At 60.5% G+C, this 13,175-nt stretch overlaps 1 protein-coding gene across 7 annotated transcripts in view; it reads left to right on the forward strand.

The window, feature by feature from the left end:
* The window catches only part of BAIAP2 (BAR/IMD domain containing adaptor protein 2), a 41,090-nt gene that overhangs the window by 24,791 nt on the left and 3,124 nt on the right, over positions 1-13,175 (forward strand). The window contains exons 7-14 of one of the 7 annotated variants that reach the window (XM_065648146.1): positions 4,423-4,575; positions 6,147-6,374; positions 7,048-7,249; positions 7,701-7,902; positions 7,978-8,046; positions 8,174-8,336; positions 10,119-10,153; positions 12,520-12,617. In XM_065648146.1, coding sequence (XP_065504218.1) covers positions 4,423-4,575; positions 6,147-6,374; positions 7,048-7,249; positions 7,701-7,902; positions 7,978-8,046; positions 8,174-8,336; positions 10,119-10,153; positions 12,520-12,617 — 1,150 coding nt within the window. Of the gene's footprint in view, positions 1-4,422; positions 4,576-6,146; positions 6,375-7,047; positions 7,250-7,700; positions 7,903-7,977; positions 8,047-8,173; positions 8,337-10,118; positions 10,154-10,726; positions 11,916-12,519; positions 12,696-13,175 lie in introns of those variants that run through there. The other 6 variants (XM_065648150.1, XM_065648145.1, XM_065648148.1 and 3 more) reach the window with 6 other exon arrangements.

Raw genomic sequence — 13,175 nt, forward strand, 5'->3', positions numbered from 1 at the left:
GGGCTCCCCGTGGCATGGCCGTGTCTGCCCGAACAAACCCCCCGCCCTGCAGGGAGCTGCGAGGGGACGCGCCTCTCCAGGGCCCACCGGCTTCCAGGGAAGCAGCAAACTCCGGGAATGAGGAAGAGCCGTCTCCTTGCCCAGGATCGGCGGGGTGAGGATCCCCAGGCTGCTGTTTGCCTCAGCTGGGCTGTCTGTGCCCTGGCAGAGTTTGAGCTCATTTTCTTTGAGACTATTCCACAGCTTAGATGCTCTTTCTCTGTTAATCAGCCTAACTCTTTCTCATTTTATCCCATTACTTTCTAATTATTCTCCCTTGCAGTTCCCTAAATAAATCCTCCCTTCTCGTGTTCGCTCCTTCCAGGTATCTCAGCCTGCCCATCGGTCGGCACGGCTCGGGGTCCCCTCCCCTCCCTGTCCTCTGTCCCCCGTCCCCGCTGCTCTGTGCTCCCGACATTTGGAGATCTGTAATGCTGGTTTCTGCAGTTGAGCTCGATGCATTAGCATTGGCACTGCCCTTGGCTCACATTCCTTACCGTTTTGCACGTTCTTGGCTTGCATAGAACGGTTTGAACTCATTTTTTTCCAGTAAGCATGGGGAATTATCAAAGGCTTGGCTGAAGTTCAGTGACGACGTTGCTGTTTCACCTGCACTAGCGACACTGATGGCAGCATGTGCTTGAAAAGAACTCAGGTCTTGACATCTCTCGGACGCTTTTTGATCTCGGCACACGGCTGGCTGTCAGCTTTGGCGCGGCGCTGGGGGCACGTCGGCGCGAGCGGCAGGGCCCATGCGTGCCCTGGCTTTTCTGTGCCGGGGATGGCAGCGGCTGCTTCACTGGGGACTTTGCAGCATCTTGTTTCTTGTTTCACGTTTTCTTGTTCCTAATTTCCTGTCTTGCCTGTTGGAGTGACCTGGGCTGGCTTCTGGCCGGAGCCTTGCAGGGCCCAGCGTGGCCACGCTTTGCTCCGGCATCGCTCGTCTCCCCCGGCGTTTGCCAAACCAGCAGGTCTCCGGCTGAGCCGCCCCGGGGGATCTCCCTGGGCTCCCCCCGGGATGCTGCTCCACCCTGAGCCGTGGCAGCATCTTAAACCAAACCTTCCCCCGCGGCGCCGTGTGCCGACATCGCTAATTAGGTCAGCAGCTCCCGGTGACTTGGCAGTGGATGTGCTGGGGAGGTGGAGGGGGGGACGGGGGAGTTATTTGAGGTCTCTCCAACCTAGAAACCCAGAAAAGGTTTCTGGAGCTGTGGGGTGGCTCCGGCACAAGCTCTGGCTTTTGGCACGGCCATGACCACTGCGATCACCCCCCTGGCTGGACCCTGCCCCCTCGGGCGCTCCGGTCACAAATGGGGGCCTTTTCCTTCCTTTAAGCCAGGATTTTTATTTAGATGATGCTTAAAATATGGATGTGAAGCTGACAGCCTAAATCAGGCTCTGAACTGAAAATGCATCACTCGAGCGGTCCGTGCATGTTGGTGAGCTCTGGAGACGATACTGCTGAGCCCGAGCACGGGGGGCCGGCGGGGGCCCCTTCCCCCGGCCCTTCTGCTGCTCTCAGGTGACAGCAAGCTGAGAAATGCGTTTGGCTGGGGTTCCAAATGCAGGAGGGCTGCAGGACCCCGCTCCATCCCCCGGGAAAGGAGACGTGAGCGGCAGCCGTGAGCCCGCTGGTCCTGGCACTGCTCGCTGCTCGAAGATGCTGCTCCTTGACCTAAAGCAGCGAGATCTGACATCCTGGTCTGTGTGTTGCTTTTGTTCCTGTGCGCCCAGCATGTTTAGCAAGGTTTTTATTTCAGTTGTCTCTCCATCCATTATTTGAACACACATAGTTTTCTTTTTGGATTTGCTCAAAATTACAATCTAGTGACCAAGAAGCGTTGCTCACCATTTTGTAATGTAATAACGTGTAAAAATCAAGGCTCTGAATAAATCAATGGCACATCAGGCATATTTACATAAAGTACATAAAGCGCTGAGAACACTAAATTTAGAGCATAGGCTCTCTGCTTGCAAATTGAAATGTTCTAACTGGCTGCAGCCATTAAGACAAGCCTTTCTTTAGTGAAATAATTAAAAGTGTACTTGCAAAACAAGATGGAAACCGGGGATGTAAATAAAGCTTTAACTTGTGTATTTAAATCAGGATTAAAACTAAAAACGTAACATTGCTCAGATAAGGAAGAATTGTCCCCCTGCTGCAGGGGACTCGCCCACCCGCTGTCCCTGGGCTGTGGCAGCGTCATGCAGTGATCCCTGGGCTGTGTTGGAATGGTCCTTGTGCTACTGAGCCGCATCAGCAGGGGCTGGACTCATTCCACTCCTCACCTGCTCCTCCTTGATGGCCCAGTTTGGAAATGAGCAGGATGAGTTTCAGGTGTCGGGGTCCGCGCTTGCTCCTGCTGTTCCGGGTGCTGTCATGGTTGTGGTTCCTTCCTGAACTGGGGCTCTGCAGGCGCAAGAGCATCATCCCGCCACTTCCCTCGGGAGAGGAGGGAAGGAAACTTTTCTGGGAGCTGCCGGTGGTGCCGGCGCACGGGGCCAGCAGGGCTCGGTGGCTCCTGGGTGTCGCAGGGCTGCGATGGAGGGGCTGGGGCACCGGAGCGTCCTTCCCTCCCAGCTCCCTGTCCTCGCTGCCAGGCTGATGCCTCTGGGCTCCGTCCCCGTGCTGCTCCCAGGGCTAAGAATACCTGGGAGGAGGCGGCGCGATCGGCAGCGCCTCCGTCCCAAGCCCACTCTGGAGCGATGCTTTGCCACGCGTTCCCTGCCCGCGCTGAGCGTGTCCTCCCACAGCCGCCTGCTCCTGCCCGCTGTCCCCGGCACGTGCCCGGTGCTGCCGCCTCCTCCCGGCACCGTGCTGGCCCTGGCACCTCTGCGCGGCTGCCGGCACAGCCTGGCTGCTGCCGGCGTCCCTGGTGCCAGCTCCGGTCCAGCTCCGCTCTCCCCACAGCTTCACTTGGGCTCCATGGAAATGCCTCCGTTATTTCTGCTTCTACACCCAACGGTGTCAGCTCAGTTACCTTCATTTATTTCTGCTCCTAAACACAGGCACCTGTGCTGGCTTTTCTCATCTGGGGAAAAAACCAATTCTCCTTGAAACAGGATTGCTGGTTGCAAACTGGGTTTGTACCAATTTCTCACCCCTTTTTACCACCTGTTGGTGCCTATGGGGAGACCCAACACCCGCTGGGTTGTGCCCGAGCTCTGGGGGAGGATGCTCCGGGCAGGCTGGGAGCAGTGGGAGCTCCAGCTCTGATATAAGTCCCCTTTGAAGTCTGGGATGTCACTTAATCTCACTGCTTTGTGGTTTGCTCCATTTTATGTGTCTGCTAATAAACATTGTAGTGTGCTAAAAATAACCGTTAAATATGAAGAAAGAAGTAAAGCTACTTTGGGCCCTGAATTTCCAGTTTAATGCCCTTCTCAGGGAAGCTCAGACTTTCTCAAACAGGTTTAGCAGTGCTGGGGCTGCGTGGTTGGTTGTGGCTTTTCGGGGTGGTGCTGCCATCCCAGGGCAGAGCTGGTGGCAGGAGGCGTCACAGGGCAGGACAGTGACGGGCAGGAGAGCTGCTGCTCTCGAGTGCCACGTCAAGGGTGGAAGCTCCTTGCAGAGGATTAGAGAGCAGAAAGCCCCTGGTTCGGGGAGCTGGGGACATCTCACACCCTCTGTGCTCAGGGATGCTGATGGATGTAGCCGAGCATCAGCCCTGCAGCCCCAGGTGTTGCTCTGAATCCTCCCGTCTGCCACGTTTGCGTTGCACAGGTCAGCCTGTGCCGCTTCCATGCCCATACGGCGCTGGCAAAGCCCCACGTGGTGCAGCTGAGCTGGCAGAGGTTCCGTAGGCAGAGCCGGAGCTGCTGCATCTGCAGCATCTCTGCCCGGTGCCGGCAGGACCCCGGGCTCTGCACGGCCCCGGGATGCACCGGCCGCCCTGCTGTCCCCTCGCTGCTTGCGGCCAGCGCCTGGGTGCTCAGCGGGGCTGGGGCTCCCGGCGGGTTGTGCACCGCGGTGGCTGGGGTGGAAGGAATGAGCAGGGGGCCGTGGGGGCCGTTTGCAGCCGTGGGTGATAAGGAAGGCCGCCGGTGCCGCGGCGCAGGCGCCCGTTTGGTGAGCAGGCGGCTGCTCGCGGTACAGCTCGTCCTGCCACCCGTGCGGGGCTGCCCACGCGCTGAGTCAGCGCCTCTGCGTGGGGGCTCCGATGAGTAAGGGCGGGTTGGAGGGGCCGCGCAGGCACGTGTGTGTGCGTCCTGTGCTGGGGGGGCCTCTGCAGGCACGGCCACCCCCTGAGCCCCACGGCCGCCCCCCCAGCCCCACGACTGCAGTGCTGTCCCCTCTCCAGAGGATGCTGCAGCGTCCCCTGCTCCGTGCACAGAGGGGCAGAGCAGTGATGGCAGCTGCCTCTCTGCTTCCTTCCCCTCCAGTATATTGAAGCCATCAGCAACAAGCAAGGCGAGCTGGAGAACTACGTCTCTGACGGCTACAAGACAGCTCTCACGGAAGAGCGGAGACGGTTCTGTTTCCTGGTAGAGAAGCAGTGTGCGGTAGCCAAGAGCGCCATCACCTACCACGCCAAGGTGAGTTGGAGCCACTGGGCTGCAGCCGCAGGGCGGCACCAGCTGCACCGGCACCAGGCGGATGCTCCTGTTGTGACCTGCTGCTGACAGATCGGGCTGAGATCCCGAAAGCTGCGACTGGTGTTAGCTGCTCCACAGTGCAAGTTCCCTTGTTCAGGGGAGCTCGCGGGAGATGGATGTGGCTGAGGTCACCTCTGTGTCACGGTCACCAAGGTCTGAGGGCTCTGCCCCGGCAGAGGCTCATCAGGTTCCTCCTGCATCACCTTGTGACTTGCAAAAGCAATAGAAGTGCAAAACAGGGACGTTTGTGCTCAGAGTGGGAGCGGTGCTGCCAGCCTGGCGGGCAGGGAGGGGGCTCCCTCCAACTCCCACCTTAGCCCTGGCTTTAGCAAAGGCAAGGATTAAACCAGAGATTAAACTGCTGCTGCAAACCCCTCTTGCCTGCTCGCAGGCAGCCCACGGGGCTGGAGCTGCTGCCTGCCAGCCCGGGGAGCGGCAGATCCCAGCGCTGGTCCCGAGCAGAATCCATCCGGACAAGGGCTGGGAACGCCAGCGCTGCCCCCGCAGCCTCGTGCTCCCGTTCTGGTTGTTCCCCGCCGCCACCCCCCGCATCGCTCACAGCACCCATCTGTCACCGCTACGCTTGGCACCGGCGAGAAGGAGTTTGGATTAGTCAGCACTGTGCTCGCACTACAGGATGGATCCATGTTCAGCATCTGTGAACCCCTCCTGTAGCGCAGAATGGGGAAAAAATCCCCCCCCAAGGATGGGGGATCAGCAGGCACAGGGCGCAGGCACCTGCAGCGCGGCTGCGGCATGGTGAAGCCGAAGACTTCTTGCAGCAGTACGTGGAGGGTGGTTTTACAGAAGGGACTTTGCAGGTGGTTCATCCAGAGCAGGGTGGGCGTACGTGCGATGTGGGCGCCCAGCCCGCACCAGCCCAGCAGCCGGCATGGGCTGTGCCGGCTAAAAACGCCGTCTCGCTGCTGCCTGCGGCTCCATGGGGGCTGAGTCCCAGGCTGTGAGCTGGTGGCCCATAGCGGGGAAATGCTCTGGGACTTGGAAATTGGCTTTAAAAGAGGCTGAGGAGTGACCTCAGGGTGGTTTGGAACATTTCCTCCCTCGGAGAGTCGCATGATGGGATGCTCACTCACACAGCATGGGTGTGTTACCTGAATAAGGGCAAGCTGAGCCCACCTTTTCCCCTCCTTGGCAGTGGATGCTGCAGGTCCCGCTTGCGGGCAGGGAGCAGCGGGTTTAGCTGCAGGGCAGCGGGGCCAGAGGGAGATAAATTATCTTTTCCTTCCCTCCTTTCCATTTTTCATGGCACCTTCCTGGCTCAGCTGCCATCAGAACCTGGAAGCAGCGAGTCCCTGTGTTTTATCCAGTCCCTGTGTTTTATCCAGTCCCTGTGTTTTATCCAGTCCCTGCCATGCACAGAAGAGTCCGTCAGTCCTGTGCCCAGGGTCAGGCCAGCTCCGGAGCCGCACGGTGCTGCCCGGGGAGGGATGCAGAGCTGGGGGGGGTTCCCGCAGCCCTGTGTCCTGAGGCCTCGTTTCTCTGTGTTGCAGGGGAAGGAGATGCTGACGCAGAAGCTGCCGCTGTGGCAGCAGTCCTGCTCGGATCCCAACAAGATCCCGGAGCGTGCCATCCAGCTGATGCAGCAGATGGCTGCCAGCAGCAATGGCACCATCATGCCGAGCCCTCTGTCTACATCCAAATCCAACCTCATCATCTCTGACCCCATCCCTGGTGCCAAACCTCTCCCTGTCCCCCCGGAGCTGGCACCTTTTGTAGGAGTAAGTATCTCCATGGTAGACGTTGTGCTGCCCTTCTGAGCAAAGCTGGAGGGACGAGCCCGGGCCGGTGTCACCGCTGTCTTCAGCAAGTCGCCTTTTGGTGGATGTCACAGCACAGGGATGGGCAGCTCTGGGCACTCGCTGCCCTGGGATGCGGGAAGGAGTCTGGATGGGGATGGGCAGCCCGTCCCATCCCATCCTGCCAGGGTTGCTGAGCTCTGGAGGGCAGGGGCTGCAGCAGGTCCCAGGGTGGGTTTGGAGAACCCGTGAGCTGGGCTGGCCTGGCCAGGCTGGTCCCAGTCAGGCTGGTCCTGGAGCTGAGGCTGAACTGAGGTACCCCAGTAACTGTGGGAGAAGGTGCTTGGAGTGACCCCTGGGATGAAAGACCCTTCAGAAAAGGGTCCCCCCCGATGTGAGGGCACGAGCTGCTCAGCAGAGCTCAGGAGGGATTTATCAGGTGCAAGGCAGCTTGGAGCAGTAAAATACCATGGAGGGGATCCCACTGCTCCCCCCAGAGCAGTTTGTCTCAGGTGGGGAACTAAACCCAAGAGGTTGAAGCTCTGATCTGCTGTGAAGCATCTTCCCCGGGGCTGTGTCCTGCTGCGGGAGCTGTGCTGGGATGCCCTAATGAAGATGTTTCCCATCTGTTTCCCCTCCTCTCCTCTCTCCGTAGCGCATGTCGGCGCAGGAGGCCATGCCGGTGATGAACGGAGCCTCGGGCCCAGACAGCGACGGGTACAACCACTGGTCTGAGATGAAGCCAGCACAGCCCAAATCTTTATCTCCTCCCCAGCCTCAGAAGCAGCTGAGTGACTCTTACTCCAATACACTCCCAGTTCGCAAAAACGTGCCACCGAAAAACAGCTACGCATCAGGTGAGGTTCTGTCCTGCCCGTCCCCGCTCCCGGAGTGCTGGCTGTGCCGGTCGCTGGGTCTGGCGGTGGCCGCGGTGAGCGGAGTGATTGAGGATGCTGTGGCGCTGGGACAGGGACCGGCCACATCAGTGCCTCTGGACCTGGGGGTCAGGGAATGAGCAGAGCCAGGGTCTGCTCTGGGGTTTTGGGCGGATTTCAGCCAACAGACAGCACCGCCAGGGGGGAATTCTTGAGGGGTCTCGCACAGGGAGGCTGCTCCCTTGGCCATGGGTGATGCCAGGAGCAATGGCCAGATCCTGCTTGTTAAGGGGGAAGCTGCGAGTAGAACACTGAAGGTTTTGTTGGCACCCGGGGCAAGATAAGCAAGGTTAGGGACCTCTCCCTACTTGTGCCAGGGTTTGGCCGTGGGGTGAAGGACTTGGGGCACTCATTGGTCTCTGTCTTCCACCAGCCGAAAACAAGACGCTGCCACGCTCCAGCTCCATGGCCGCAGGGCTCGAGAGGAACGGCAGGACGAGGGTGCAGGCCATTTTCTCGCATGCTGCCGGAGATAACAGCACCCTCCTGAGCTTCAAGGAGGGTGACCTGATCACGCTGCTGGTGCCGGAGGCCAGGGACGGCTGGCACTATGGAGAGAGCGAGAAAACAAAAATGTGAGTGCTGCGGCCTCTCCTGGATCCTCCCCAAACAGGTGTGGGTTTGGCTTCATCCCTGCCTTTGCCTTCCAGGAGGGGCTGGTTTCCTTTCTCCTACACGCGGGTCCTCGACAGCGACGGCAGCGAGCGGGTCCACACGAGGTAGGAGCATCCCCCACCTGCCAGCCCCCGGGCGCCGTGGGGTCCCCCCCGTGGGTGCCGGGGTGGCCTGGGCGTCCCAGCACGGGGTGGCTGGTGCTGACGCCTCTGGTCCGCGTGTCCCCCCCAGCCTGCAGCAGGGGAAGAGCAGCAGCACTGGCAATCTGCTGGACAAGGACGACATCGCCCTCCCGCCACCTGACTACGGCATGGGCTCCCAGGCCTTCCCGGCACAGGGCGGCAACACCTTCAAGCAGCGGCCGTACAGCGTGGCCGTGCCCGCCTTCTCCCAGGTGAGCCCGCGGCCAGCGGGGGCTTCTCCTGCGCCGGGGGGGTTATTTTATAAATGGGAGGTGCTTGAGCAAAGCCCCGGGTGATGGTCACTGCTGGAGCCCGGCACGTGGTGAGCCGGCAGTCTGTGGCTCCTCCGTCCTGCCTGTGGTTTTAAATCAGAAGGATGAAAAGTGGTTTTAAATCAAGAGGATGAAATGTGGTTTTAAATCAGAAGGATGAAATGTGTTAAAGCCCATTCTGAGTCCCGGCGTGGCATGGGCAGTGTGTGGATGAGGGCTGCTCTCCAACCTGTGTTCGTTGTTTTAGGACTACCTAATGCCCTATGGGTGTGCAATTAAAGACTATTCCAGTGGCCTCTGCCAACCGCCCTCCGCTCACTACAAGCCTTACACTAGGTCGACAGCTGTAAGTCCGAACGCACGCAATGTTTCCCTTGGGATTTACAGGCATTTGGCCGTTTTTGCCTGGTGATCCATGTGCCTTGCCCGGGTCCCCATCTCCTGCCGAGCATCTCTCGTGGGGAGAAGGGCCGGGGGATGCAGGGGGACAGGAGAGCCGTGGATGGGGAGGACCAGCTGGTTTGGCTCACCTGGCCAGAGCAGGCAAGGCACAGGGAGCGAATGGCATGAAACGGCACCGTAAACCCCCAAAGGACAACACTTGCTGGCTCCATGGGAGCCTCCCACCAGAAACGAGCTGTTCACAGGCAGCTGGAAGCGTTTTCTCTGGCATGTGCCAATTCAAGCCGGTGACAGTGCCTTGGGAACGTGCAGGGCTGGGGCAGACCCCGGCCAGGGCTGCCCCCCCCGGCAGTTTCTGAAACAAGCTCAGGGCCTCTCGGATAAGGAGTTGGGGAGGACACGTGTGTGGAGGACATCAGCTTAACCCGGGAGCTGCTGGCGCGGTGGGGCTTCCCCGCCAGAACGAGCCTGGTGGGATGAGCCGCGTTGGCTTCCCCGGAGCACTCAGATGTGCTGGCGGAGGGGGAGAGGATGAGGAGGGGGAGAGGCAGCAGCTTTAGTCGGGGTCTGGTCCTCCCTGCAGGGCAAGGGACAGAAGCGCGGCCCCATTTCTTGCTGTTTGCCGGGTTTTCTCAGCAGGGTTTGCTGCTGGGTTTGGGGATGGGGAGCGTTCCTGGGACAGTGGGGATGTGAGTCTCTGACCCCTGGTGTGTGACCAGCTGAGACCAGCATCTCCCGCTCCTTCCTGGAGCGATCCTGTGTATGTCACGGAGAGCAGAGCTGCTCTGTGGCCGTGTCCCGGGACAGGTCCTTGCCCAGGGAGTGATGTCCTCAAGGGACGTCCTCTGAGCCCGTTCCCACCTGCTCCATGGACCTTCCCTTCCCCGCCACAAAGGCCGTTTGGTACCGGCTGAAAGGAGAAAATAGTCCAAAACCCTGTGGGTTTCTGGTGGGAGTTAATATGGACAAACACCTCTTTCCACTGAACATTTCACTGGTGTCTCAAACTTGTTCGGTCCCTTTCCAAGCGTGTTGTATCTCGGCAGCAGCTGGAGCTCCGTGCCACGTGGGGCTGGCAGAGCAGAGCGGGGCTGTCCCGCTGCTGTCCCTGCTCCGAAGAGAGTGGTGCCACTGTGCTCTCTGCTGTCTAAATCCTGTTCAAATCATCTCCATATCTCCCTTTCCAAATGCATCGGCTCTTGGCCCTGGAATCCCCGGGTCCTGATGCACTTTGGTCTGTTCGTGTGACCCTCCAGTGGCATCTGAACGGGCGCAGCCCCCGTCCCCCCCTTACCGTGCTTCCTCCCCTCCTCTCCGCAGGGTCTCGATGACTACGGGACGAGGTCCGTCAGCAGGTAAGACTGAACCTTCCTGTCGCATTACCTGCCAGTGAACTCTTGGTGTTAGCTCTGGGTGAAGCCTTGGGGCCGGGTCCCCACAGGGGTCTCTGTGTGGCTTCCCGGGGGACAGGCGGTGGCTGGGATGGGGACAGGCGATGGAGGACACGTTGCAGGTCTGGTCCGTGAGCATGGAGGGACCCAGCGTCTCCCGGGGACAGCCCCAGTGTCCCCGACTTGTATCCCACAGGGGATCGTGCTCCTCCGGAGAGTGACATGTCCCCAGGCTCCTCTCTGGGGACAGCGGGGCTGCGGAGAGCACGCGGGATCCTTCCCTGGCGCCTTCTCCCGCCCGGCGGCTCCTCCATCCCAGTTCCCTCTGCCTTGGGGCTGCCCCGTCTCGCTCTTGGGGACAAACCCCAGGGCAGGGGCTGTGAGCACAACGGTGACGGGCAGGGGTTGAGCTGGTGGCTCGGCGGGTGCTGGCATCCCCAGGGCGCCGTGCCGGGAGCCGTGCTCCTGGGCACGGTGCCGCTCGCGGCGCTGCGGCGTCCCGGCCCCCCCGGCAGTGTCCTGTGCTTTGTTCCGCAGCGGCAGCGGCAGTTTGGTATCCACGGTGTGAGGACACCTTGGCTCGTGGCGGCCCCTTGCTGCTTGGAAGAGCTTTCTGCTTCTTTTCCTCCCCTTTTTTTTCTTTCCCCTTCGTTTCTCTTTCTCTACTCCTTTTGGATTTTAAACTCTTGTGATCTTCAAGGAAACCATGGTGCTTCTCCACCCCTCCCTGGTGTTCACAGTGCCCTTGTTTCTGAAGCCTTTTCAGAGCAGAAACCGCCGCCCGGTCTGTGCTCACTCCCCAGCAGCCCGGATGCAGTTGACACTGTAGTGGGACCCGGTTTTTGTTCTCCCGTGTGAATGTTAGCGATGCACTATCCCCCCGGGCTGCACGCCGGCCACCTCGCACCAGCCGGGACAAAACCTCCCCGACTGGCACAAATATGCATGGCCTCTGGTGTCCGTACTGTTACCCAGCATCCGGGCTGCCCGCGATGCCGCTCCCGCAGGGGGGCTGCAGACCCCGCGCCCCCCCAGCCCATCCGCTTCCACCCCCCGCCCCGCGCGGGGCTCTGGGCGAAGCGGATGGCGCGGAGCTCCCGCGGGGAAAGGGCTGGGGTCCCGCCGGCCGTGGGCGCAGCCGGCAGCCCCCCCAGAAGGGTTACTCCTGCTTGTTTTATAAATATATATATATATTTTTTTGTAGCAAGGTATTGTTACCTCACGTCAGCGCTGGGGGCTGGTGCGGAGCTGTCTGAGGATGCGCTCGCATCCCTAAACCCGGCTTAAGCGAGGCAGTCCCGGCTCTGTGCCGGGGGTCCAGCACTTGGGGTCCCGCTCCCGCCGCCGAGCCCTGCGGTGCCCGTGGCCGTCTCCACCGCAAAGCTGTCCACGCTTCCTTTTTCTGGTGTGATTTTTAAAACCTCTGACATTGCCTGTTTACTAGGACATTGCTGGCAATACAGACACACACACACGGACAAGTTTTTTGTTTTCTATACTCGCCTGTGGGCATATTGTGACACGACCCTCCTGCACCGATGTCCGAATTTTGCTAAGGATTTTTAACCCAGGATATTTCATGCTGAAAGACTGAATGTAGAGGGGGAAAAAAAACCCAGTCTAGCCAAGCCTGTATGGAGATTGTAAAGTGCTGAAAACCCTTTTTTAAAAGCCAGAGAGAAATGTGCCCTGTACTGAGTCATTGTTTGAATAAAAGTTTTATTTATTGCATTGAGCTGGGCCTCGGTGTCTTTTTCGGCTGCCGTGCCTGTGTGCTGCCCATCACCGCCTGCATCGCCCATCGCACGTTGCCATGCCAGGGTTTTTTTGCCCCTTCTCTGTGCCCTCGGCATTAGGCGGCCGGGGGAGCCCCTGCGTGCCCGCGCTTGGCCCCCCCAGGCTTTAAACAGCTTTGCTGAGCAGGAGCAGCTAAAACTGTTTAAGGGCCGCGTGCATCCCGAGGGGACGCTGCTGCTTGCTGCATGCCGAGCCCGCGGCCGCGAGTCGGGCTGGGAGCGCGGGCCGGCCGGCGGGGGGAAGGAAGCCGCCCCCTCCCTTCCGCAGCCCCCGCCGTGCCCGCTCTGCTCCCCCCAGGTGGCCGCCGGCCCCCCGGCCGTGCCCTTCCTTCCCCTCCTCGCCGGGAGCGGCGGGCAGCACCAGCAACTCCATAAACATGACTTTTCCTCCTTTTTCTTCTTTTCTCCTGCTGCTTCCTCTGCGCGGAGGCGCTGCGGGCCGTGCAGCCGGCGGGCTCGGTGAGCTCTCGCGCCGGGGCGGCCGCCGGCCCGCAGCCCGGTTCCTCTCCTTAACCAAAACCTTCTTCCCGTCAGGGGCTCGCTGTGTCCCGGTGTCTCCAACCTGCCTTCTCTTTCCCTTGCAGCCCCGATGTTGAAGTGGCCAGGTTTTGAGGTGTCCCTGCCCGTAGTTAGTAAGTTGACGGTCTCGGGGGTCCGAGCCCTGGGTGTGCTGGCGCTGGGCAGCGGGTGACGGCTGCGGGGCTGCGTGGGGACGGTGCCACCGCTCTGCTTCCCCCCTGCACCCGGCTGAGCGCGTCCCCTCCCTGGGTCACCGCTTGTCCCCACCCCGGTGGCGGGAGGTCCCGGTCTCACCGCGCTGCACCCGCACGGCTCCTCGCTCCGGGGCCGCTGAGCTGCTGCTCCTGCTCTGCCGCGTCCCCGCTCCCCGTAGCCATAACCCCATAACCAGTTCCCTTGTAGGTCTCCGGTGTCCACTGTCCCTCCAGCACCCAGGCGCTGCATCGCTGTCCCCAGCCCTCTCCCATGGGGACAGAGCAGATCCACGCTAATGTCACGTTTTTTGAGCAGTTTCTTTTGCTTGTAGATGGCCCTGGGGATGCGTCTTGCCAACCTCCTCATCCCGACCCCAGCTGTGCCCCCAGGGCAGAGATGGAGGAGTTTCCCCAGGAGCCGAGACCCCCCTCGCTGCACTGCAGAGCCCAGGAGCCCCTGCCCGGTTTCTCTTTGAT

This window comes from Caloenas nicobarica, chromosome 18 (genome assembly GCF_036013445.1).
Source record: "Caloenas nicobarica isolate bCalNic1 chromosome 18, bCalNic1.hap1, whole genome shotgun sequence".
NCBI lineage: Eukaryota > Metazoa > Chordata > Aves > Columbiformes > Columbidae > Caloenas > Caloenas nicobarica.